The sequence below is a fragment of the Pezoporus occidentalis genome, unplaced genomic scaffold (assembly GCF_034315485.1).
Source record: "Pezoporus occidentalis ecotype Australia unplaced genomic scaffold, CSIRO_AGI_Poc_V1 ctg86, whole genome shotgun sequence".
Taxonomy (NCBI): Eukaryota; Metazoa; Chordata; class Aves; order Psittaciformes; family Psittacidae; genus Pezoporus; species Pezoporus occidentalis.
Window position 1 is genome coordinate 8,811,262 of NW_026916220.1, and position 23,793 is coordinate 8,835,054.

A 23,793-nucleotide genomic window follows, 5' to 3' on the forward strand; every position below is an offset into this window, starting at 1 on the left:
CTTCAAAATCCTCCATGCAATGAGAACAGCACCCTTGGAAGTGAGGAAAACCTTAGAAAGTTAATTCTGGAACGGTTATGAAATTGCCATCCCTTGCAGGTAATGAAGGAGACTGCAACACATGTTCAGGAGCTTGCTACAATGACTCGCTTTGGGATTTAGCACTGAGTGGTCAGTGCTGTCAGATGTGCTCATCACAATTGTACACACAGCTAACAGCTTAAACCCTAACTATTCTATGTGGTATCCACATCTGTCAAGCCAGGGTTTATCAAGTTTGTGTAGCAAGGTTTTGGTAGCAGGGGCTGCCCAATGCAGACACAATCTCTTACAGCTGCCTCCAAAGAGACCCACGGCAGGGCATAGCTGAGCCCATCACCCATGCTGGTGGTGCCTCTGTGAAAACATAATTAAGAAAGGGTCAAAAATGCTGCAGGGCAGCTGTGAGAGGAATGAGAAAAACATGACAAAAACAGCTGTGCAGGTCAGAGTGGAAGGAAGGGGAGGATGAGGTGCTCAGACTCCAGAGAGTATTTCCAGCAGCCCATAGAGGATCATAGTGAAACAGATACCCACCATGCAGTCTGTGGAAGACCCCACGCTGGAGCAGGTGAAGTTTCCCCAAAGGAACCCACAACTTACAGAGACTCCTTGTAGGACCTGTAACCTGTGTTTAGGAGTCCATACAGGAGTAGCTTTTCTGGCAGGACCTGTGACCCTGCAAGGACCCTATGCTAGAGCAGTCTGCTCCTGAAGACTATACCCTGTAAAAAGGACCTATACCAAAGCAAACAGTGGAACGAGGATGGAGCAGCACAGACAAGTGTTACAGCCAGGCCATCACCCCCATGCCTCATCCCCCTGCACTGCTGGGGAGGAAGGGATAAAAGAGACAGAAATGAAGGAGTGCAGTTGAGCCCAAGAAGGCAGGAGAAGGTGGTTTTAGTTTCGTCTTTTTCTCATCATCCTACTCAGTTTTTAATTGGCAATAAAATGATCATCCATGTCTCTATTTGGTCTGTGATAGAAATTGTTCAGTGTCTGTTTTTGTAACCCATAAGCATTCTCCAACCTGTGGAGAAGTGGCAGAACAGTTTGGTGGGTATCTGGTAGGCAACTAGCCAAAGTCAAACCCATCAAACTCATGGAGGCAGCAAAACAAAGGGAACATCCTGGGTCAGCGCTGAGAGCTACTGCTGTGTACTCTGAGAAGGCCCAAACCTGTAGAGCAACACCTCACATGAGCCTTGTGCCTTGCACATACATTTAGCAGGACAACTAGGGTAGGCCAAGATGGGTGAACACTGCCTAAAGCAAGGAGCTCAGGAGGAGCTGCTTTATTGCCAAGGTTACGGACAAGACATGTCTCCAAGTACGTAGTGGTAAGGCATACAGAAGAGTAGAACAGGGTCCTTGCGAGCGGCAAAGCAATAGGACACAAGGACACAGACCACAACAAGGGAAATGCAAAGATTTAAAAAAAAAAAAAATAAAATAAAAAAAAAAATCCCATGGGAATACTCCAACATTAAAAGAGTAGCACAGAGAGGCCGGGCTCCTTCTCTTGCTGTTCATTTTAAACAAAACTTTGAAATACTCCGTACATACATTTTAATACTACAAAGAATACAGGATGGCTTTATGAAATCGTAACTTGCAGTCTTCTGAGAAACCATAAAAGTTACATACTAGCAATATTCTATCTTTATTGACTCAATAGTACATACACATTCAAAAGTTTTACTCATTTCCCAGACATCTTTTAAAAACAGAAATCACATAAGGTGGGTTTTTCTGTTCCCAAGAGGAAAAATTCATTTTTAACAAATGCAGAACTTTAAGAAGTGTTCTGTGGAAAGTGTGCTACAGTTTTTCTTCTGGGAAATTAAACCAAGATGATCTGTTGACAAATCCTTTTAGCACTCTCAGCATCAATGGTTGTCTCTCAGGACTCTCTAGGAAGGAAATCCTGGGTGAAGGCAGTTGACTGGAAGGCGCTGCTGGTGCTTCCTGAATGTAGCTGGTTAGAGTCTCTGTGTGAGGGGTGCTACTGCTGGTGTCTGGCATGGTAAGATTCTGATCAGCTGTTGTTTCTTGAAGTTCAGCATTTCTAATGTCACCATCTAAGTTTCCGCTTCTGGTAGGAATACTGAACTTTTTGGCTACTTCTTCAGTTTCCTCAACAACTCTGTAAACATCTTCAGATTCTCTCCTTCCCAGAACAGAAGATGGAGACTCATTTCCCCTCTCACTTATCTGAGTGGTGCCTGTCCAAGTAATACTGCTGCAACTTCCATCAATTTGTAGCTCCCTGCTATCACTATCGATTGTTATCACTGGTGGAGAAGAGTGTGTTGAGTTACTCATGCGACATTTCCGGTGTTTCTTTTTATGCTTTTTCTTTTTCTTTTTAAGTTGCCTTGTGGCTTCTGTTGCTTTTCCTTCATAGACAATCTCCACACTTGGACTTCTCATCTTTTTTTTCTTTTTCTTATGTTTTATGTCGCTGCCTGCTCGACTGTCTGAAAAGCTGTCTTCATTTTTGTAGCAGTCACTGAATTTTGAGAAAGTCTTCTTGGGGTCACTTTCTCTTTCTAGATTTGTGCTCTCAGTGAATGTATTCTCCAGGTGGCGAGTTTTGTACTTCCTTTTTCCACCAGGTTTTTCACTTTTCAATCTCTCAGTTCCCCTCGGAGGAGTCCTTGACCTGTTGCTTGATCGACTCCTTGACCTGCACCTTTCATAACAGTAATAGTGCCTCTCACGAAATCCCCTCTGGCTGTGTGGATCTGCCTTTTCAATAAATGATCGTATCCTATATTCTGGACTAGGAGATTGCCTTGAGTAGGTATCATTAGACTGAGTCCTTCTCCTGCTGGAGGATTCATAGCCATCTCCAAACACCTTTCGACTACAGAAAGCATATCCCCACTGGTGTCTACTTTGATAACTGTCTTTTACATAATAACGATCACTGTCTCTGCTTCTTGATCTCCTTTTGCCATGGCTTTTGCTACGTGATGGTGATCTGCTTACTTCTCTGGATGGAGTGCTCTCATGACTAAAGGAGCCTCTCTGGCTTTCTAGAGAGACTTTGCTTTCATGAGCCCTTGACCTCCTGCTGCTTCTTTTGCTTCTACGTTTGCTACTATCTCTGCTTCTTGATCGTCTCCTTTTAGTTTGGCTTTTGCTATGATGCTCCCTCCTAGACCGATGCCCATGACTGCCACGACTGTTCCGTGAATAGGATTGCGGGCTCCTGGACTTTCCCTTTCTAGACAATCTGTGATTCCAAGGGGAGCACACTGTGTCACTCCCTGGAGGGGGGCTCCAACTTAAGACCTGTGAAGTCAGATCTTTTACCTTATGTTTGTACTTATCATCATCTTTTGTCTTCTCAACTTCAGGAGATAAGCAGCTTCTACAGCTACCAACATTCTCCTTGTATGTTGTGGAATGTGGTGATGAACTCCTGCTTGGTTCACTGTCACTCCAGCTGTGACAGTGGACTGGCTGCTGTTTCTTTACATCTTCGTTTTTCTCTTCCCTGATGGGTTCCTCAGAGTCTGAGGACAGCTCAACAACTTCTGGTGTCCTCTCAGCTAGTGGCTTAACATACCGAACAATAACACAATTGTCCGAGGAAGAATCACTGTCGTTGGAGTCAGCATTAGCCTGTAACTGAGTCTGCAGATTGGTTCTTTGACTCTTTGTAGCAGAGCCTTCATCAGAACTTTCTGACATCTCCAGAGTCACAGGAACCTCTTCTGAAATGGAATAGGAAGGCCCTGGAGTTTCATCATCCCAGGGGGCCTGGCTGAGACCAGTCACAGACAAACTGTTATCTGGGCCTTGAGAATACGCTGTATCTGGAGATATTGTAATAACTGACAAGTCTGAGCGGCTTCCTTCATCATATGATGGTGCAGGACAATCATAATTGGCGTGTTGATCATATGCTTCTAAGTTAAAAGGACAACGGGCAAAACTGATGAATTCATGTAGGAAATGTTCAGTTCGATCCAACAAAAATGGCTTTATCTCATCAGCAAAGGCCTGACTTTCCAGATCATACTTAGTCACGTTGCTCATGATAATGTGCTGTATAATACTAATAAAAGATGCATGGGTACCAAAGAGGGCTGTAAGTTCTCTCTTCAACCAAGGGACCAACCTGTGAAGGCAGGCAGGGTTGCGGCGGAAAAACTCTGCTGAAATGTCTCTGTAGCGGCCACCATCCTGAATGCTACGAATACGCACACCAGTACGGTACAGAGCTCTGCGGAAGTTGATCAAGTCCTCCGCCTGCATCCGCTGCCAAGCTCTGCCCTCTGCGCCACCCTGCCTCCTTGAGGCTGGCCTCCTTATCATCTGCTGCATCTCTCCATCCCTGTGACGCGCTGGTTCGCCAAAGGATCCTTCAGAAAACAGTGAATTATCTGGAGGAGACAGCGTCCTTTGGGAAGGGGAACGGCCAGTGCGACGATCCCCCGTTAAGGTGGTACGGTAACGAAATCTCCGGCCATCAGGGCTGGCAAAAGATCCATTTTCTAGAGGACTGAGTATGTACTCCTTGAAGTCATCTTCTGCACGAATTGTATGGAAAATAGAAAAGAAGGGTTGCTTGCAGAGCGGGCATTCTGCTTTGTTTTTTGACCACTCCTGGACACAGCGGAAACAGAACCTATGCAAACAGCGATCCAGATATGCAACATTGTCAAATCTATCCAAGCAGATGGGGCATTTAGAGTCAGGAGAAGCATCTGTGGGCAGCTTGCTTGTGCTGGCTTTTGGTGAAAAGTTGCTATCTCCTGAAAACTCCTTATCTGCTGAAGTCATGTTCTGCAAAGAGAGAAAATATCATTGTTATATCATACAAAAAATGAAAAGCCTAGACAAACAAACTAACAATAGCCACCCTTAAGGTGGCAAAACCAAGCTCTAGCACTGAGTGAACACTGAACAAAGAGGCAGGACATCCTAACTGTGTTGCCCTGCTTCTCTTCACAGTGAGATCTGGCTCTTCAGTGTTGCAAGTTTTAAACTGAGCTTGAACCATGATGGAGATAATAGGCAAGAATATCTTCTCCCCCACTCATATAAATACTGCTTTGATATGATCAGTAAGTTTGTAATTAATATTGTATCCTCCAAAACACACATCCAAAAGATACCAGCATTTACATGGGGTGTTGGTTAATGAGAAACTTAACATGACCCAGCAGGCTGAGCTCACAGCTCAGAAAGCCAACCGTATCCTGGGCTGCATCAAAAGGAGCGTGACCAGCAGGTCAAAGGAGGTGATCCTGCCCCTTCTTCTCTGCTCTCATGAGACCTCACTTGGAGTATTGTGTGCAGTTCTGGTGTCCTCAACATAAAAGGACACGGAACTGTTGGAACAAGTCCAGAGGAGGGCCATGAGGATGATCAGGGGACTGGAGCACCACCCATATGAATACAGGCTGAGAAAGCTGGGGCTGTTCAGCCTGGAGAAGAGAAGGCTGCATGGAGACCTCATGGCAGCCTTCCAGTATCTGAAGAGGGCCTATAAGGATGCTGGGCAGGGACTCTTCATTAGAGACTGTAGTGATAGGAGAAGGGGTAACGGGCTCAAACTTAAACAAGGGAAGTTCAGGTTAGATATAAGGAAGAAGTTCTTTACTGTGAGGGTGATGAGGCACTGGAATAGGTTGCCCAGGGAAGCTGTGAATGCTCCATCCCAGGAGGTGCTCAAGGCCTGGCTGGGCAGAGCTTTGGGTGACATGGTTTAGTGTGAGGTGTCCCTGCCCATGGCAGAGGGGTTGGAACTGCATGACCTTAAGGTCCTTTCAAACCCTAACTATTCTATGATTCTACATATGAAAAATACGAGAACAGTTAGTTCTGTTCTTTAAAGAGAAAAATCAATACAAGTAATCACTCTCAAACTAAGCTACCAGTTTGCAAGATCGGCTTGACCTGTACTGTTTCTCCACTCCTTGCCCATATGTTGCTGGGCACTCATGCTGGAGCACATACAGGCTATTGAACTAGACAACTTCCTGGGATGCGTTCCAGCCTAAATCAGTTGTTTTTTTTTTTACAGCTGGAGTGTCATTGCTACACCCATAACCAGCTACACACTGCCTCTGTAGTGCAGTAGCTTTGTAGGCAGCCAAGCGTGGTCAGCTGTGAACCTGTTTTAAAGTTATTTCAGGTATCAGCATTATCCTACAGCTATAACTCAGTGGAAGTAAGCTGCCACGCTACATCAACACCCATTAGCCCACCTTTTGCAGCAGGCCCTGGATCAGGTCACAACCGGCTGCAGGAAACGGGGCACGAAGTGAACTACGCAGGCATACGAGACACACGAACACGGACACTCGCGGGGCACCCACGGGAGGGAAGAGGATAGAGCCCTCCGGTGCGCCACCGCCCGCCCGCTGCGCGACGCCAACCGCCGCCCACCGGCACAGCCCCGCGCCGCCCGTACTCACCGCGGCTGTGCCCTCGCTCCCCGTGCGGGCTGCGGCCGTCTTCAGCCTGTGGCGCATCCGGTAGCGTCCGGCGCCGGTAGCCTCCCGCCGCTCCCCTCCCGGTGGAGAGCCACGGTGGCGGCCGCCCTCGGCCAACGGCCGGAACGGTTCTGACATGGGCGGCGGCGCGAACTCCGCGTTGTTGGGAAACGCTCGTCCCTCACTACCGCCGCAAAGCCGAACCGCCCGCACACCGGCATCAACGCGGGCGCCGCTTTGCGACGTCACTTCCAACCACGTGACGACATCCCGCTGGCAGGATCGTATCGCATCCTCCGCGGGGCCGGGCCGATGATGGCCGTGCCGAGGCGGCGGGATCCGCGCCCGCTCTGTCGCCTGGTGGGTGCCGCGGCCGGGGACAGGCCCGGGGGAGGCGAAGGCAGGCAGGCAGGCGGGTTTCCCGCCCGGGGGTGAGCAGGGTTGGGTGTGCCTCGTGGCGGAGGTAGCGGACACCGGGGTTCGGGGGATGACGGGGGTCCTGGTGCTGCCGCCGCCAACGCGCAGTGCGCTCTGTCCCGCAGGTGCTGGCCGCTGTGGTGATGCTTACCTGGGGCTTCGTTCTGTATGGGGCACGAGTGGCCGCCCAGCGGCAGCTGCAGAGTATGCTCCTGGCCCAGAGGAAACCCTAGGCGATGACGAAGCTCGCGGGACGCCCCCGGGAGCCGTGCGCTGTCTCCGAGGAAACGGAGGAATCCAGGTGAAGGCTGGAGGAGCCCTGTGGTCAGCTGGGCAAATAAAGCATAAATATTTCTTCAGAAAGAGAAAGTAAATAAAGCGTAAACAATTGTTGGGAAAAAAATGTCTCCTTTTTGTACTGGCGCGTGAGGGACAGACGTACCCATTCACACAAAGAAAAGACACTGAGGCAGCCAGCTCTAGAGACTGTCACAGACAGGGTGCTGTCTTTTGCAGCACCGCATGTAATACTCCCAGGACTCGCATAAAACATGAACAGAGCAAGCCATGCCCCTTTTCTCTTCTACAGCTCTTAAGGATTGAAATTCAGTAGTAAAAGCACATGTGGGTATGGAGATGCCCTGAGTAGTGGCATAGCCTCTGTGCATCTGATAACGCTGCTCTCTGTCATGACCTTTTGCTCAACAACACCTGCTGGTCCAGCTCCCTGATCACAAACAAACATGCACTAACACACTAACACACCCAGCAAATGCTCCACAGCCGTGGATCAGGTTCCAGCACAGGCATATCTATGCCTGATAGCATGCCTGGCCCAGGGCCTCTTCCTCACCAGCGAGGCCACCTTGTTAAGGAGCTACATCCTTACCCCAACACTTTTTTCCGTGTTGTTTCAGGGAGATGCAATCACTTTGGCTCCCCAGCAGGCACCACCAAGCACTTGGGCTGTGACCTGCAGTCCTCCTTCATGTGCTGGTGCCAAGACTTGGCCGCTTTACACACCCTGGTTGCCCCAGTAGCTGTACCTGGGGCATGCATAATTCCAATTGTGTCCTAGCAGCTGAGCCTTTCTCCCATAGCACGCACAACCCAGCAGCATCTCACTCCACCCACAGACCTCCTGGAGCCGAAGAAAGCTTTCCCCTGAGGACACCTGGCCCTGGTTCCTGGGGTCTCTTGGTCAGTGGCAGGATTTTTCCCACTGGCAGCTTTGTGGGATAGTGTGGAGGGGCACAGGAAGAAGGTCAGCAGGACCCTCACACTGTTTGATTACTGCCTTTTAGCATCTCCCATGGTAGCTGCATCATCCTGTAAATACATGAAAATCATCACAGAACCCAGCAGTGCCCCAACAAAGGTTTCTGTTCTGACAGAGAGGCTCTCAGCCTCTCCACCAACTTCTAATCTGAGCCAAAGCTGAGCAGCTGGATCATCCTTTGCTGTCCATGCAATAAGAGCTCAGGATTGGTGCATTGTTGTGCCCACTGTGGTGTTCAAGTGGTCACCAGGCACAGTTATCTTTTTCTCCCCCTGGCTAGCTGAACACATCGAGCAGCATGGCACCACCAGTAGGAATGACTGGCGCAGGCCTGGACAGCCTGTAAGAAAGGGTCTCTGACCACTGGCCTGCCTCTCTGATTTTCCACCTTTGTTTCAGGCATACCACTGGCATGCTCCTGGAGCTGCAGGGGGGCACGTATCAGTCACTGCAGGGTTTAGGGTTGCTCCACTCTGCTGCAAACCTACCAAGGGTCATTTTGTAGCCACCAAAACGGAAATCACAAAGCATTCTTGCTTTGCTCCTCCTGGGTAGCCAGTGTTCATGAACAAACAGTGCTGATTTACCTGCAGGCTGCCACCAGCTGGCAAAATACTCCCCAGCATTGCTCTCAGGCCTGCTTGCCGGTGCTGCAGGCTGAAGCGGAGCAGGTGTCTGGGAAGCAGCAGCACCAGCTGAATTTCTGTCCCCTGAGGTTAGCTGCTGTTTGGTGTGTTCAGGGGTGCCTCTCCAGCAGCCTCCGGGGTATCAAGAGCTGCCTGCCCATTGTCTCTGGTCCCTGGAAGTCCAAGACACAGCCTACAACTGCACACAACAGAGATGAAAATCCTGAAAATGTCCCTGGTGTTGACTAGGACCTTGCACAGTGACAGCAAGGAGGCACAAAGAGAACTTGCTCTTTTTATGGCATGGTCTGTAGCTAACCAAGCAAACTCTGTGATGTTTCAGTGGATATTAAGAAAACTGAGAGTCTCAAGAGCTTTTTCTTTGCTGTGCCCTGACTTTTCTCCCTCTTCTGTCTCCTGTGCTGCTACTCCAGCACCATGCCAAGAGTTAATGGCTAGGGTCTAAGAAACATTCCCAGCTCCACACCTGATGTTTGCCCAAAGCCACATCAGGATGATGTTAGCAGCAAGAAGTAACTTTTTTTCTCCTGGGTAACATGGGACTGGGATCAAAGCCCCCACAGAGGTTGGGAAATACCTCCTTCAGGGCTAGTGGGGTGGACAGGTTGAAGCTTCTGTCTCTGCCTCTCACCCTTCTGCTTGCCTCTGCTACCTACCCAGTAACAGTAGCTCTTTCTGGAAAGCAAGAATTAAAATCATATGCATTCTAATAATTTGAAACTGCCATCTCAACAAGTCTCTGCATAGTGCCACTAAAATCGTCATAAAACATGCAATGAAGAGCTCCAGGTAACCAGAGAAATCCCAGAAACTTGAGGTTTAGATTCATCTCAGTTTTCTGCATTGGAGTAAATCTTCACTCTGATTCTTCTGCACAGAATATATTGCCTTGAAGACAAGGCCGTAAGGATCATTGTCCAGAATCAAGATCCTGAGACATGGATTGAAAATAATTGAAGATCTCTAGTAAATACCTAGTCATTAGAAGTAAAAGAATATAAGCTCAGTGTATTGTCAATAGCAGTATTAAAAATTTACTTCCTATGCAGTTTTGATGTTAGTTGTCTCATTTCTCAATATGCTAAGCTACTGCTCTCTGAAGCTGTCTCTGAAGTCGTGTCCCCTTCCCTTTCAAACTCTCTGCTCAGCTTGTGCTCATGTGCTTGCTTATGGAAGTCAAGAAGCACAATCAAATACTCTCAGCTTGGTTCTGGGGTGCTGCAAGAAGGGTTTGGACCCAGTGCTCAGCATCCATTATTCTCTTCGCACCCACAAGGATGCAGTGCAGTGCAGAAAGTATGTTTCACATCTGAAGTAGTACAGCAAATAATTATGTTTAGGCAGCATTAACCAATCAGATGTGACCATCAGAGATGGCTAAAGGAATATATTTGTAGTGCTGATTAAATCCCCCTCAGATCTTTTTTTCCCTTTTTAATCCTTTTAAAAAAAGCATAGCTTGTTTATCAGAACAAGAGCGGTTTATTAGCCCTGAAGTGGTTGGTTTGTTTGTGTAGGTTTCAGGGGATTGTTTGGAAAAATTGTAATCAGCATGCTTTTGATTAGCACAGCTAAGAGGACTTTTGTTTAATGAAATGATTACTTGATTCAGCCAGGTATTCAGCCACAGTAATAGCTGCTTCAACAGATACAAGAGATTCTCCTTCAAATACATCCTTGCTTCACTAACATGAGGCAGTACCCATGGTTACATGTTAATTATAAGGTTGATAAGAATATGTATGGACAGTTAATGTTGTAGCTGAGTTATTTGATGAAGGCTATTGAAAACAGTCAAAAACGGAAACAAAATTGTTAGCAGGCATGTTAGTGTGGGCTAAATTTGGCTTTAAATCTCTTTAATGTACTGACAATAATCAATATTATTTATAGTCTATGATAATAAGTTTCTCCCAAATCACACCAGCAAGGAAGTTGGAACATAATTGCTTCATTCCTGTAGGAATTATGCAAGCTCAAGCTAGAGTTTAATAGAGCCCACTACCTGCTTAATAATAATGATATGCTTTCATTATCATCTCTATCATTCATGCAATACCACCTTTAACCTAATAGCTGTATAAATACAGATTCTGGTACATACACACAAGTTCATGGTGAACGGAAACCTAAGAATCTTTTAAATTCCCAGTAGTGACCAGGCATAAAATGCATATAAACCTAAAGGCAGTACTTGAGACAAGTAGCTTCCAGGTTGTTACAGACCAAGAAGCAAAAGCTAAAATTGCATGGGGAAAGATGAAAAAGAACGTATGCATGGTATGAGACAGAAAAATAAGGGTAAGAGACACAGGAAAGCAGAACAACACTGAGCTCAGAGAAGGGCGACATGTCAGAGGACCCTGACCAAGGACATTACCAGTGTTTTGTGATTAGAAACACTGAACAGTTCACAGTTCACAGAATGATCTGGGTTGGAAGGGACCTTTAAAGATCACCTAGTCCAACCCCTAAGGTTGCAAGGCATTTCCACCACTCACATACTCCACACCCCTGGACTTCCACACAAATTGTGAAAACAGGGATTTTAAATCCTTATCTAGTCAAACTTCATTGCACTCTCTTAGCTTCTTTGTAGCCCTTCTGTCCTGGGTTCAGCAGTAGCAGTCAATTTTTTCCTTCTTAGTAGCTGGTGCAGTGCTGTGTTTTTGACTTTCGGCCTGGAACAGCGCTGATAACACCGATGTTTTTAGTTGCTGCTCAGTATTGTTTACTCTGACCAAGGACTTTCTGAGTCTCATGCTCTGCCAGGGAGGAGGGGAAGCTGGGAGGAGAGGAAGCCAGGAGAAGGCAGAGACAGGACACCTGACCCAAACTAGCCAAAGAGGTATTCCATACCACAGCACATCCTGCCCAGTATATAAACTGGCGGCAGTTACTCGGAAGGCCCAGGTCACCGCTCAGGTCGGGCTGGGTATCGGTCGGCAGGTGGTGAGTGGTTGTATTCTCTTCCCTTGTTATTTCCCTTCTCATTATTATTATTGGTGGTAGCAGTAGTGGTTTGTGTTATACCTTAGTTACTGGACTGTTCTTATCTCAACCCGTGGGAGTTACATTCTTTTGATTCTCCTCCCCATCCCTCCGGGAGCTGGGGGAGAAAGGTGGGGAAGCGAGCGAGCGGCTGCATGGTTCTCGGTTGCCAGCTGGGCTTAAACCACAACACCTTCCATGATTCAGTACTATATGCGTACTGAGATGGGACCTATTCCTTGCATCATGCACATTCCTTACATCTATTTTCTTCTAGGTGTGTCAGGAACAGGAGTCGCTATGCAGGTTAACATTTTCTGAAAAGCAGAGGGTGAAAGCAGACTTAGGACCATTTTGTCTGAGTTGTGCGGCCAAAAATACCATGAGAATTTCAACAGGCATGTTTCAGTTTCTTATCTGCAAACACAGACTGGCAGTTTTCTTGCTGCATTGCCAGTTCAGGTCTCCGCTGCTGTTTACTGCAGTCATCTGCCATTAATTGTCACATGATGTGACCACTTCGACTTTTCTGTGGAAAGGAACGCATGTATCAGAACAGAGTGCCATGCTACAGGACCTTGACTTTCCATGGGAAGCTTGGCAAAGCTTCCCATGTACCCATGAATGTAACCCATTTACCTATGATAGTAACCCATGAACGCAAGCAACTGAAGCAAAAGCATACAAAACCTTTGCAGAAGCCAGATGGCAGTGTTGGCACATGCTTTACAGCACAGGCAAGCTACTGTTCGTATTTTGCACAGTGGGCTCTAATGTTTACAGAAATAATTTTTGGGCCTCCTTTCTTTGTCATCTGTAGAAAAAATGGTTCAGCATCTCTGAAACTTCAGACTCAATACCAACAACCACAAAGGAAGTACTCAGAGTTAATGAGGGAAAGCAATAGACAAAAAAACTTAAGCAGAGTTCTTCAAGCAGGAAGAACATATCCTTTTATTTAACAGCAAAAAGGCATTCCCTCCCAGCCTTCATGTTTCTGCATGTCAGTAGGTCATCCAATTTAACGGTGACACACCACCAAATAAGCTTGCCACTAAAAGGAAGTTGCAGTTTTTTAAATGGCTGGTTACATTCAGATGAGATTAAAAAAGAGGTGGAGTGCTCTGCCACAGATACTGGAAGAGACAAATGGTTAAAAAGATAAAGACCTTCAAAGACTATATGTTGCCTGAAGCAGCTTTTAGTGAATTTTATTGCTGTTCAGTGAGTCTGATTTGCTTTTAAGGGTTCATTTGGCAATTGTGGCTGTAGCAATTTCTAATAATATTTTAACTGGGTATAGCTTTGTGACTATGCAGAATTGCTGGATTGCTTTGCAAGTGATTTCTGGACTTGGTAAGATGGAAAAACATATGCAGCAAGTTTCTTTAGCTCCTTCCTCCATGGCAGACATCCCTATGAAGAACAGGAGGACTACAGTCACCCTGAGGAAAAGCAAAAGGAATTCTCTTCCACTCAGATGAGGGTTATTTTGAAATTGTAACAGCAGCTGAGAGCACAACACTGCTGGCAGATAGAGACAACATTTATTTCCTTCACACTTCGTGTGTTACTAATTACAGTGAATAAGACTGTATATATTTATGGAACATACTAATGTTCTTTCCTAGTCTGCTCTTCTAAGTAATATTTTGATTCTATCCTTGTGCTGATTCAAGTAGCAGAGTTTTAGCAAACATTACTAAAATAATGAAGTGATGAACTGTAATTAAGACCATATCTATGGTCTTATACAGTGATATATATATGTATACAGTGAGATATATATATATATATAGTTTTTCATGATGAACTAAAAGTTCAATGCCAGCAATATAGGAAAAAAAAGATTTAAACACAAACTATTGAAATAATTTTCTATTTGTGCTGCTTAATAGCCATACTTTATCTTCTTTCATCAGCTGCAATCTTCCTGCTGTCACTCCACATTTCTACAGAGGCTTTCAGACACAGGATAATGCTCTTCATGTTCTCTATTGTCATTTTTCAGCCTTAACTGTGGATGGACAATACATTTCACAACAGGTAGCAATGCTGAAAGTAGGAAGGAAGATATTTCTAGTGCAAGAAAGGGGTAAGGAATTGAGGAGACTTCTCCTAGGCAAATAATTCTATCAATGTCAAAGCAAGCATGCAATTAAAAAAAAAACAATTCTCTGTATAAATTTCTGCATTAGGCTTCAGATCAGTGGCAGACATGAATCTTGCTATGACCTCCATAGTTGTTCCTATTGATTTCAATGGGACTATTTACATACAAAGCACATGCTGAACTTCCAGAATTGGGACTTGAGGCCAGTTAGTTCAATCCAGCTATAAACCAGCTCCAGACTAAAATCCTTGCATGGCTGCTATTTATTAATCAGTACTTATGTATCACTTTGTAGTACCTTCTAATTGGGTATCTTAAATTCATATAACATACCCTGTTTGCAGGATTGGACCATAAGGATGCATTTTGCCCAAGTACGGTACACTTCAAGAAGAGCTTGTATTCTAACTACAGAACTACACATAGCACTGGGCCCCACGATCTTCAGACCATGTGGAATTTAGTTTGTCTCTGCTTGCAGCCAACCTGCTTCAGACTGGATTTTTACATTATTCTAAAGGTTTGTGGACCACATATTCTGTGAAATTTGCAGCTGAATGCATTTGTTCATTATCATCTCCATCACTGATTAAAGGAAGAAAATCCATTACTTCAAATCAACAACCTCTGCCCTGGTAATGCTGAGCTCTCTTCTCCTTAGAGAGGAGCTGTTTGGGAATTCACCTCAATAGAACTAAACTAAACAATATTAACTTTTCAGTTGTGTTTCTGTTTTCTATGCCATTAAATGGCACCAATTCAGAGTTACTTGTCAATTCAAAAGATAGTCAGTTATGCTGTTATGTTTTGCTTCAGACATGCAGCACCCTGCCACAGCCTACCAGGATGTTTTTGCCTCATTAAAGAATTGAGGGATTCGGTCTAGTGATATAACAAACTTAAATAATACACAGCTTAATCATAAACCCATCTCAAATAATTACTGTTCATTCGGCCTTGATCCAAAGCATGGCACAGGTAATGACTTCAAGGAGGTCTGTCAGCACCGTTGTGTTGGTAGCATGTGTAATTGTAACACTGAGATACCCAGACTTTTGTGGGCATGTAAAAGCATACATCCATACTGGATGTCACAAAAGCATACATTCCATACTGGAATTTACAGTCTTATGTAGAGCTGCTGCAAAAGGAACAAGTGAAAGTAATTACAGTTGTACCTGTTTCCCTGAGTAGGATTTGGTGAGGGAAAAGCTGCTAAGAAAATCGGCTGTGCTCACAAGCAAGCTGAGAGCCAGCAACTGATCGCATCTTGCCAGGCCAGACAGGGTCTTTTAAAGAGTCTTAAAAAAAAAACAGATAACATGTTGTTTTTACTAAAGCCTTCTGAAACTCTACTAGTACAGCCACAGCTGTGATAGGAATGGTGGGCTACAGATCAATGAGAGTGGAGCAATGTAGAGATTAACAGAAAAAAACCCTGTAGTGTCACAGTGAACAGTCCCAGGTTGAAAGGTGATGAGTCTGACATTTATAAACCTGAAGCAATGGCTATTTGATGGCCATGACTGCAATAAACTGGAAGAGCGAAGAAATATTTTTTTTTTCCATTGAAATCTGCAGTCGTCTGCCTCTTTCTGCAGAAGAGCTCTTTGTATTACATGCGTCCAGGAGACAACTATTCATGACCCTGTCATCCAGCTCTCACAGCAGTGAGCCCAGCAGAAGTGAAGCAGGAACAGTTTATCATGGCTTATATAGCTTTTGCTCCCAAACCAACAGTCTGTAGCAGGGGAGTTGTCCTGCTGTCCCAAACCAGTCTGACCGTTTTTTCAAACCCACTGACAATTTTTCTCATTTTCTTCAAGAACTTCTGTAGGTTTATTTTGTTTTAACAAATGCCAGCTCACCTCTCTTCACAGCAAAAGCAAATTTAATCTCTTGGAAATACTCATTCCACAGTCCTTTTAAGCAGGCTGTGAATCTTTGGTGATTATTGCACCACTGACATTTCTGTCATCCCTTGGTCTCTCCAGGTGCTCTCTCTGCCCTGGGTAAGTCTTTTCTTCTAACATTTTCTTTGCCTTTCTTTTTGAGCCTGGAGTATGCTGGAGAGCAATGCAGACAGAGGGATAACTGTGGTCTGAAGGGCAGGATAGGAGAGGAGAAAGTCCATTCAGCAGGCAACGGCAAACTGCCTTCCTCAGGATGAAGCGGAGTGGTAGAGAGGGGTATTCTTCAATCCCCTGTAGGCTGCCCAGCACAAGTGGCTGCATGAGGACATCAGCCACTCACAGATGATTGATTTGCATCTTTCCTCGCAGAGATTGTTTCTTTCTGAATGATGCATTAATTCTTCCTTCCAGCAAAAAAAAAACAAACAAAAACAAACAAACAAACAAAAAACCCTAAAAAACAAAAAAAAAAAAAAAAAAAAAAAAAAAAGAAAAAAAAAGAAAGACAAGAAAAAAATACTGCACAGGGAATTTTATTTCTGGATAAAAGGAGGGTTTTACCATAAATATTAGCACATAGTTGAAAATTCAGAAACAACTATTTCATTATTTTTCCAGATACAATGGGGTATATTAATATGTATTAGAACAGAGTCTATGTATATATATGCAATTTAATATGTTTTATAATGTGGTTGTATCTCAGATCACTAGGTCTTCATTTGAATGAATAATAAATATATTTTAAAGTTTTCTCAAATTTTAAATTTTCTCAAAAGCTCAGAAACACCATTTCTTAACAGAGGTCTCAGTGGACTTTGGTACAAATTTCTGGTTATGTTTTCTGTGCAAGATTCACCCACAGTCTGTGAATAAGTATATTTAATGCTCTCTTAATTTTTCTTTAGATAAAATCAAATTAGGAAGTCTTTATCCAATAGGAAGAAAGATACACAGCTACACCTCAAAACTACTTTGCTTATACTGCAATCTGTCATTGGCCAACATATCTCTCTCAGCCCCATTAATTATCAATTAGTATTAATTAACTGGCTTCTTCTGGGAAAAGACTGCCAAATACTCATTTGAAGAATGCATACTTCTAGATTGGGAAACAATGTTAGAAATAGCTTAGTAGGATTCCTCCATTATTGCTTAATAAGCATATGTTCCCTTATTGCTTCCTTTGAGTTAAACAAAGCTCACCTGTGTTGTTTTGCTGTTGAAGTCAGATAATGAAACTCTGTAAGTGATGCATTAGAAACCTGTATAAAACTCCAGGACCGAATTAAATGGATAATGCCAAGTGCTAAGTAAAAGTGAGTTACAATTAGCTTTAGAAGACAGCAAGCTGTGCCTGCAGCCTGATGATAGTTTACATTTTCACAATCACATTTTTCACTAAAAGAAGTTCTTCTTTCCCTGCTAGTGTTGTGTGAAGGGCCCAAATAAAGAGAGTAAGACTGATGGTATGCATATGAATGTAGAAAACTATCAGCATTAAATCAGGCATGTGTCCCCATTGCTGCCAGGGGACAAAATGCACTAGTAGAGATTTCTGAAACCACTTGCTCCTGAGAAAATGAGGCCACCTCCACCAACTGAAGTTTGACTCTCTTTCTTGACATGATCAGCTCAGCACACATACAGTCAGGCCTTTGAAAAGAATTAGGAAAAAAAATGTTCCTTACTTTGCTGCATTTATAATAAGCTTAAGCACATCTTGACACAAATTTGAATTTAAAAACTCAAACTGAAGTCATTTTTTTGCTAAATTCACACACTGTTCTTCTGAAAATAGTAAAGGAAAAGCTTTAAAATGCAAGTAAGAAGGACAGAGGCCACAAACTCTTTGCTCTACATTGCAGTAGTCATCATATTTAGCCTCACTCTTAACAGAGCTGATGATGCCTTTTACTGCTATTAAAACTCTTCAATGAAGCATTCAAGCAGCACACAGAACAAACACAGCGATTGAAAGCCACAACATCACACCTACTTTATACTTTCTGTTTGCAAATCTTTACCTATTTAAAGACTTGATTCTCCTCTCATACTTGCATGGATAAATTGAATTAATGTGGTATGAAACTTATTAGGCTAACATGAAAACAAAGACAGGCACAGCATCTCAAAAATAAGCCATCCAAGAGTTAGGTATCTCTCTTAAATTAGCCATCTAGGTTTCCCACCACATCCCAGATTGCCTAATTTTTACTGGATGACCTGCTGTCATGGTTTTCACCCACAGTCCAACCTCAGCAGGCTTATGGGAGGCAGCTTAGTGAATTATTGCTTTCTTTTCTAATTTTTGGGAGTAGTTTAAAAATATGAATGAAGAATAAATCATCAGCATAAATTGATGCCTGCATGAGATTACAGACTTCCAAAGGCAAGAGCTATAAGGAAATCTTGCTACACCAGAGCAATGCTAATTCCAAAGTCTGTCAGTGATTTCAGTTTAAGCAGTGGTAGGAAAATATGTGTCTGAGTTTGGGCCATAATCTGTACTTTTTCTCCCTGAAACTATGTAGCATTGCAGGTACAGAAACTGTCAAATATTGTCACAGGCAAAGATCATGGGCTACTTGCACAGGCTAGTGTGGAGATTTTGTCTTCTGAAACAAAAGCTTTTACCAAAAAAGTTATTTGAATTAATGAATTTTTCAGAAGGAACATAAGGCAGAGAGATGGCAATGGGATGGGGCAACTTTAAAGCCAGAAATGGAAAGCAAGGTTCTCTTGAGCATCTCATCTCTTTGCTGCTTTTCATCTTTCAGTGGCTTCCAAGATGTGTGAAACTTATCTAATTAACCTTAAACAATAGCCTTTATTAAACTGAGTATGTAAAGAGAAAGAGACCAACGCAGAATTTAACCTATGCATGGTGTGAGAGTGCAGACATTTTCCTGTTAATGCTAATGCCTTTTGTTTTTGAGAAGAATATTTGACATATAAATTATAATCAGCAATTTAGCTCTCTAGTTTGCCTTCTTGGTGATTCTGGTGACTCACCCTGAGAGTTAAGCATCAGTCAGTGAACTTCATATCCTCCTATTGACCTTGAAAAAAAGCAACATGCAGCAAAGCTGTCCAAATACTGCAAAATTATCAGGTGAGTTTCATTGTTCAAAAAGAAACTCATCAGTTACTTTATAATGAGAACAAGGGTAAGAAAGAATCAAGAAGGTATCTTTTAGCACTAGCCAAGCCCAAGGGTTTAAGTACCCACACAGGCACATTTTATAGAACATGTTCAGTTTCCTGAACAGAGGCTGAACTGACAGTGCAAAAATCAACCTCCTTCATTATTTTACGCTTTCATCAGGGCCTGCTGATGCTATAGAAGGACTGTAAGTTGAACAAAAAGGCATGTTCTTAGCTTCTTGGTCTCATCCCACCTTTTTCCTTCCCGACACTGTGGATCCCTCTTTTCCCAAATACTTCTACGCCCACAAGAGGTGCCGTGTTTGGCTTTTCCTGTGTAAGGACAGAGCTGGTATACAAAGGAGATATCAGGAGTGCTTATCTGGGGTGAGTTGCATTTGCCACTAACCATTCGCAAAGACAGCTGGCATGTGAATTGTGTATCTCTAAATAAAACTTGTGAGGACACAAGAGTGAGGAGATGGGCAAAGTCTATGTGAGATGGGTTTTTTCACCCAGAGGAGACCAGCACTGTAACAAACTCTGATTTTGTTTGTCACTGAAGACTGGACAGCATCTGCTAACACTCTTACGAATTAGAGAAAAAATGAACACAATATTGAAGCAGAACCACGTCTCTGCCTCAGAAAAGGTGCTTTCCAATCGCTCAGTCTTTCTTGCTGAGCTGATCTTCCAGGCTGTACCTTCTGCCAGATAAGGCAACCTGACAACAAGATTCAGTCATGCACTGAAGTGATTAATTCGTATCAGTTATAATAGCTATTGAAACAACCTATTAAATCAGATAGATTGTGTCATTCAGCACACCTGATAGGCTTAATCTAATGTCTTAACCTGGCCCTGGGGTTATCAGTGGGCAGCTGTAACTGTAAGTGATTCAAAAGATTTTTTTCCAGGGAAGTTTCTGTTCCCTGGAACTCAGGCATCATTGGTTATTTTCCCTGTGTTGCCCATTCTAATCCTTCCTTTCCAATCTTCTCATCTCCTAGAGGGCCTATGCAGATTTTTAGTAACTTGAAATCAAGTTTTGAAATCAGCAATCAGGCAAGATCTGAAGGTAACACATTGGACCTATAATGGTACCACATTAGCACTGTATCATTTTACAAATCTCATAATGCCTCTGCCAACATAGGAGCTGAATCAACTGAGGTCAAATTTTTGTTTCCTTATTCCTGCAAAGCCCTGAAGTGTGTTATACATGGAAAATGTAAGTACTTTCAGAAATGTCAAAATAATAGCACGCATTTTTGCAGAAACTGCCGGCTTCTGTAAACAAGCGTCTTTTCAGAGAAAATTGTGCAACCAGGTACACATCTCTCAGCTAACAGAAAGCACTGAACACCCACCACACTTAAGATTACCATTTGTCTAGGCAGGTCATCCTTGCTGAGAAGCACTTTAGAGCATGAGTCACATCCTGACCTGCGAAGGACAAAAGACAGGATGAGTTTATTCACTGAGATAATGAGCCTTCCCAGGTAGTGAGTACCACATGTGCATCTCCCATCTCTGTTCTAAGTACTCAGCCAAGAGTGCCCACATGGTCCCAACCTACAGGAGAAATTAGAAGGGCTTTTTTTTTTTTTTTTGCTTTCCCTCAGTTTCTCTTCGGCCTCAAGGACTGGACTTAAACCACCACCTCATTTTGAGGGGAGCTGCAGGTAGCTGTCAGACAGCAACATTGCTAACTAACATGCAAATGGGAATTGAATTAGCAACCTGGAAGGAAAAGGTTTAGCTTCCAAAACTGCTCCTTTCAGCCACCCAGTCCCTATAATCTAGTGAGCTATTTTACTTTTAAAATAACCATGTTCTGGGTGGAAAGGACAAAATAAAATAGACTTTAAAATAGAATTATTCTTTAACTTCAAAATTTATTATTCTCTAAGTAAAATCATACAGATTTGGTCTCCTAGATGTGAAACAACATATATAATCCAGACCAACATCATAATCAAAAAGACAAGGTATGTACAGCATGTAGTCACTTACAGAAGGGATTGAATGTTTGCAAAATTACATGCTGGCCTTGAGGAGTTCTCTGAGTAACAACTGGAAGGGAAGATACTGACAAACACCTTTCAGCATGATACTATCCACAGAGGTTTATTTTTGGACATGGAGTAATATTTAATATTCCCTGGCACAGATTCTCCTGTGCAAAGCCACCAGGTTCTGAGATCAGCTTCCTTCTACCAGCAAGCTGTACATCCTCCCATCATTTCTCACAACTGCTGTAGGGATGCATATGCACTGGCTGAAGAGTGACAGCATTAGCAACCTGCTGCCTTAAACACATTCAACACAGGCCCTTTGGTTGTCTGATCACAAAGGAGCAAGATAAACAGGAAAGGTCAAGCGAAAATCACTGAAGAGACACCAAGTAGAGCAGGCAATGTGTTCTCAAACCCTGGATAAATTGGGTCAAAACAGTCTGAAACAGAAGTTGTTAAGCAAAGTGAGAAACCAAGGTTCTTATATCAAAGCTGCTCCATGAGACATTGTTCTGTGACTGCAGCATGCTTTGCTTTCGGTTCTGCTCTGCTCAAGACCAAAGACAGTTTTGAACTGCAAGACAGCATGGACTGAATTAAAGTAGACACAAGCCTCACCAGGAGCAGCAGCCATATAAAAAAGCAGGAAGGTGGGAGGAAAGAGCAAGAGCCACTATCCTGATAAGGAAATAAAAAAGAAATCATGAGTTTGCAAAGACAGGCAAGGACAGCAGTGAAAACCTTCCACACTCACTAAACTACATTAAACCATGCATAGGGAATTTTTCACCGTCCAAGAATTTTATTCAGATTGTCCTTTTAGGTCATAATATCTCAGCTTCCAGCCTACCTGCACAAGGATTGTGCCTATTGCTTCAAAAGGAGAGGAATAAAACCAGTGATTACTCCATCCTCCTCAGGGAGGGAAGCTAACAAGACGGTACTTGCAAGGCTCCTTGCAGTACCATTTGAGAGGGCATTTTAAAACTTACAAGGCACCAGCTTATGTGATCCTGGACAACGTCAGGTGCTTGAATACAGCATGTTCAGAGCACACAGCCCTGAGTGCAGAAACACGGGGCCTTGGAATAGAAGCTGCATGGCAGTCATGAACAACACTGAGACACCACGCTTTTTCCCTTATGGGGTGAAGTCAGTAAAAGAGCTCCATCCTTGGGACTGCAGGAACTGGACTGAGATCCTTAGGCAAGAGAAGAACTCTGTACTGAAGAATTAACTGCACATTTGTACAGAAATACAAAAGGCACAAAAATTTTACCAGAAGCCTTAGCCAGATCCACCCTAAAATTGTCTGTCTTTATGTCTTGATTATCTCATAGTAAAAAAAAATCAAAAGCTGTGAAATAACATCTGCAAGCAGGATTTGAAGTGATACATGACTGTAATAGCAGCTCCTTATAAAAAGGATGCACCAGGGAGAGAATAACAAAGGTGCGTGGTTACATCCTGCCTTGCTTCCATGGCAGCTGAGCCCTTTGCACAGCAAAGGGGACTTCCCCCCTGCTCCTTGTATGCAGTGGAAATGCAGATTTTGGTGCATGTTACCTTATGTTGCAGCTGGAGAAAGAAAAAGAGAAGCTTTTTTCTTACTTAGCTGTGAATGATTAGGCCATGACAGAAATAAATTACAATAAAATATGAGGTTCCACTGCAGCTTTCTAGCAGCACAGAGTATTTCCAGAAAATCAGCAGAGATATGCCACCCATCCAGTTAATTTTGTAGCTATCTAAGCAGCCAATTTGGAGCAGCCTGGTTTTGGGAGACAGCATGGTCTGTAACTGTGGCGAGTTCTAAGAGGCAGGCTGATGCTACAAGGCATGAACCGCATTGATTATATACATTTCAGTTATGTAAGCAACTTTCACTGGAAATATTTTAAACACTCCATGAGGTTCTATGCCTTATGTTCCTCTGCTTCAGCATCTGAACACCCAAGTGAAAGAGCCACACCAGTACGTAGAATCATAGAATAGTTGAAAGGGATTAAAAGGGTTGGAAAGGCCCTTAAAATCATCTAGTTCCAACCCCGTGCCATGGGCAGGGATGCCTCATACAAAACTCTGGCCTTGAACATGCCATTCTTCCCATTGAAGTGTTTGTCCTTCAGTGCCTACAATGGACAAGTGATTAAACTGGCTGCAAGCACAATGGCTGAGATGGCTTACAATTAGCCTACAAGGTAAAAGAAATTACACCTCTCCCTCCACCCTAGTTTATATGACCAAGTACTACATAAAAGATATCATTATCATGGAGCAAAGCAACATGAAACAAATGCAGCAAATATGTGCTTATCCAGACATTAAATGAGGAAAATGCAGCCTAGGTTGAGAGAGACAAAAATCAAGAGTACTTTATTTTTTTCTTTTTTTTCCCCTTATGATACAAACTGTTACCAGATTCCCACTTAAAAAAAAAAAATCAAACCCAAACATGTGAACAAGGCAGACTTACAATGCACTGGGAGGGGAGCACAACCACGCTCGTGTTGTACCACATCACATTCATAATGTTGTAAGGCAAGTGATCTCACTTCTTGCAGCATTTGTGAATGCAAAAGGAGAAAAAGTGGATGGAAGGGAGAAGAGGGAATTTGAAATACAGAAACAGAAAACCCCATAACATATTTTAGATTTCCCATCATCCTTAGTTGTATATGCATATCTGAAAACATGAGTTTCCTCCTACCCATTAACAAACTTGTAACAGAGCTCCAGACACAATCTGGAGTCCAAGCCACCCCAGAAGA

The 23,793-nt window shown here is 43.5% G+C and overlaps 1 protein-coding gene and 1 long non-coding RNA gene across 2 annotated transcripts; one reads left to right on the plus strand and one right to left on the minus strand.

The window, feature by feature from the left end:
• Positions 1-1,789: 1,789 nt before the first annotated feature.
• TOPORS (TOP1 binding arginine/serine rich protein, E3 ubiquitin ligase) lies at positions 1,790-6,664 on the minus strand. Its single transcript, XM_062604535.1, has 2 exons — positions 6,480-6,664; positions 1,790-4,842 (listed from the first exon to the last, which is right to left on the minus strand). Exons 1-2 carry the CDS (start codon positions 6,633-6,635, stop codon positions 1,864-1,866), a joined length of 3,135 nt encoding a protein of 1,044 aa, XP_062460519.1. The 5' UTR covers positions 6,636-6,664; the 3' UTR covers positions 1,790-1,863.
• Positions 6,665-6,772: 108 nt separating this feature from the next.
• LOC134156389 (uncharacterized) lies at positions 6,773-7,317 on the plus strand. Its single transcript, XR_009961893.1, has 2 exons — positions 6,773-6,857; positions 7,040-7,317. It is a non-coding gene; the product is annotated as an uncharacterized LOC134156389 (long non-coding RNA).
• Positions 7,318-23,793: the final 16,476 nt, after the last annotated feature.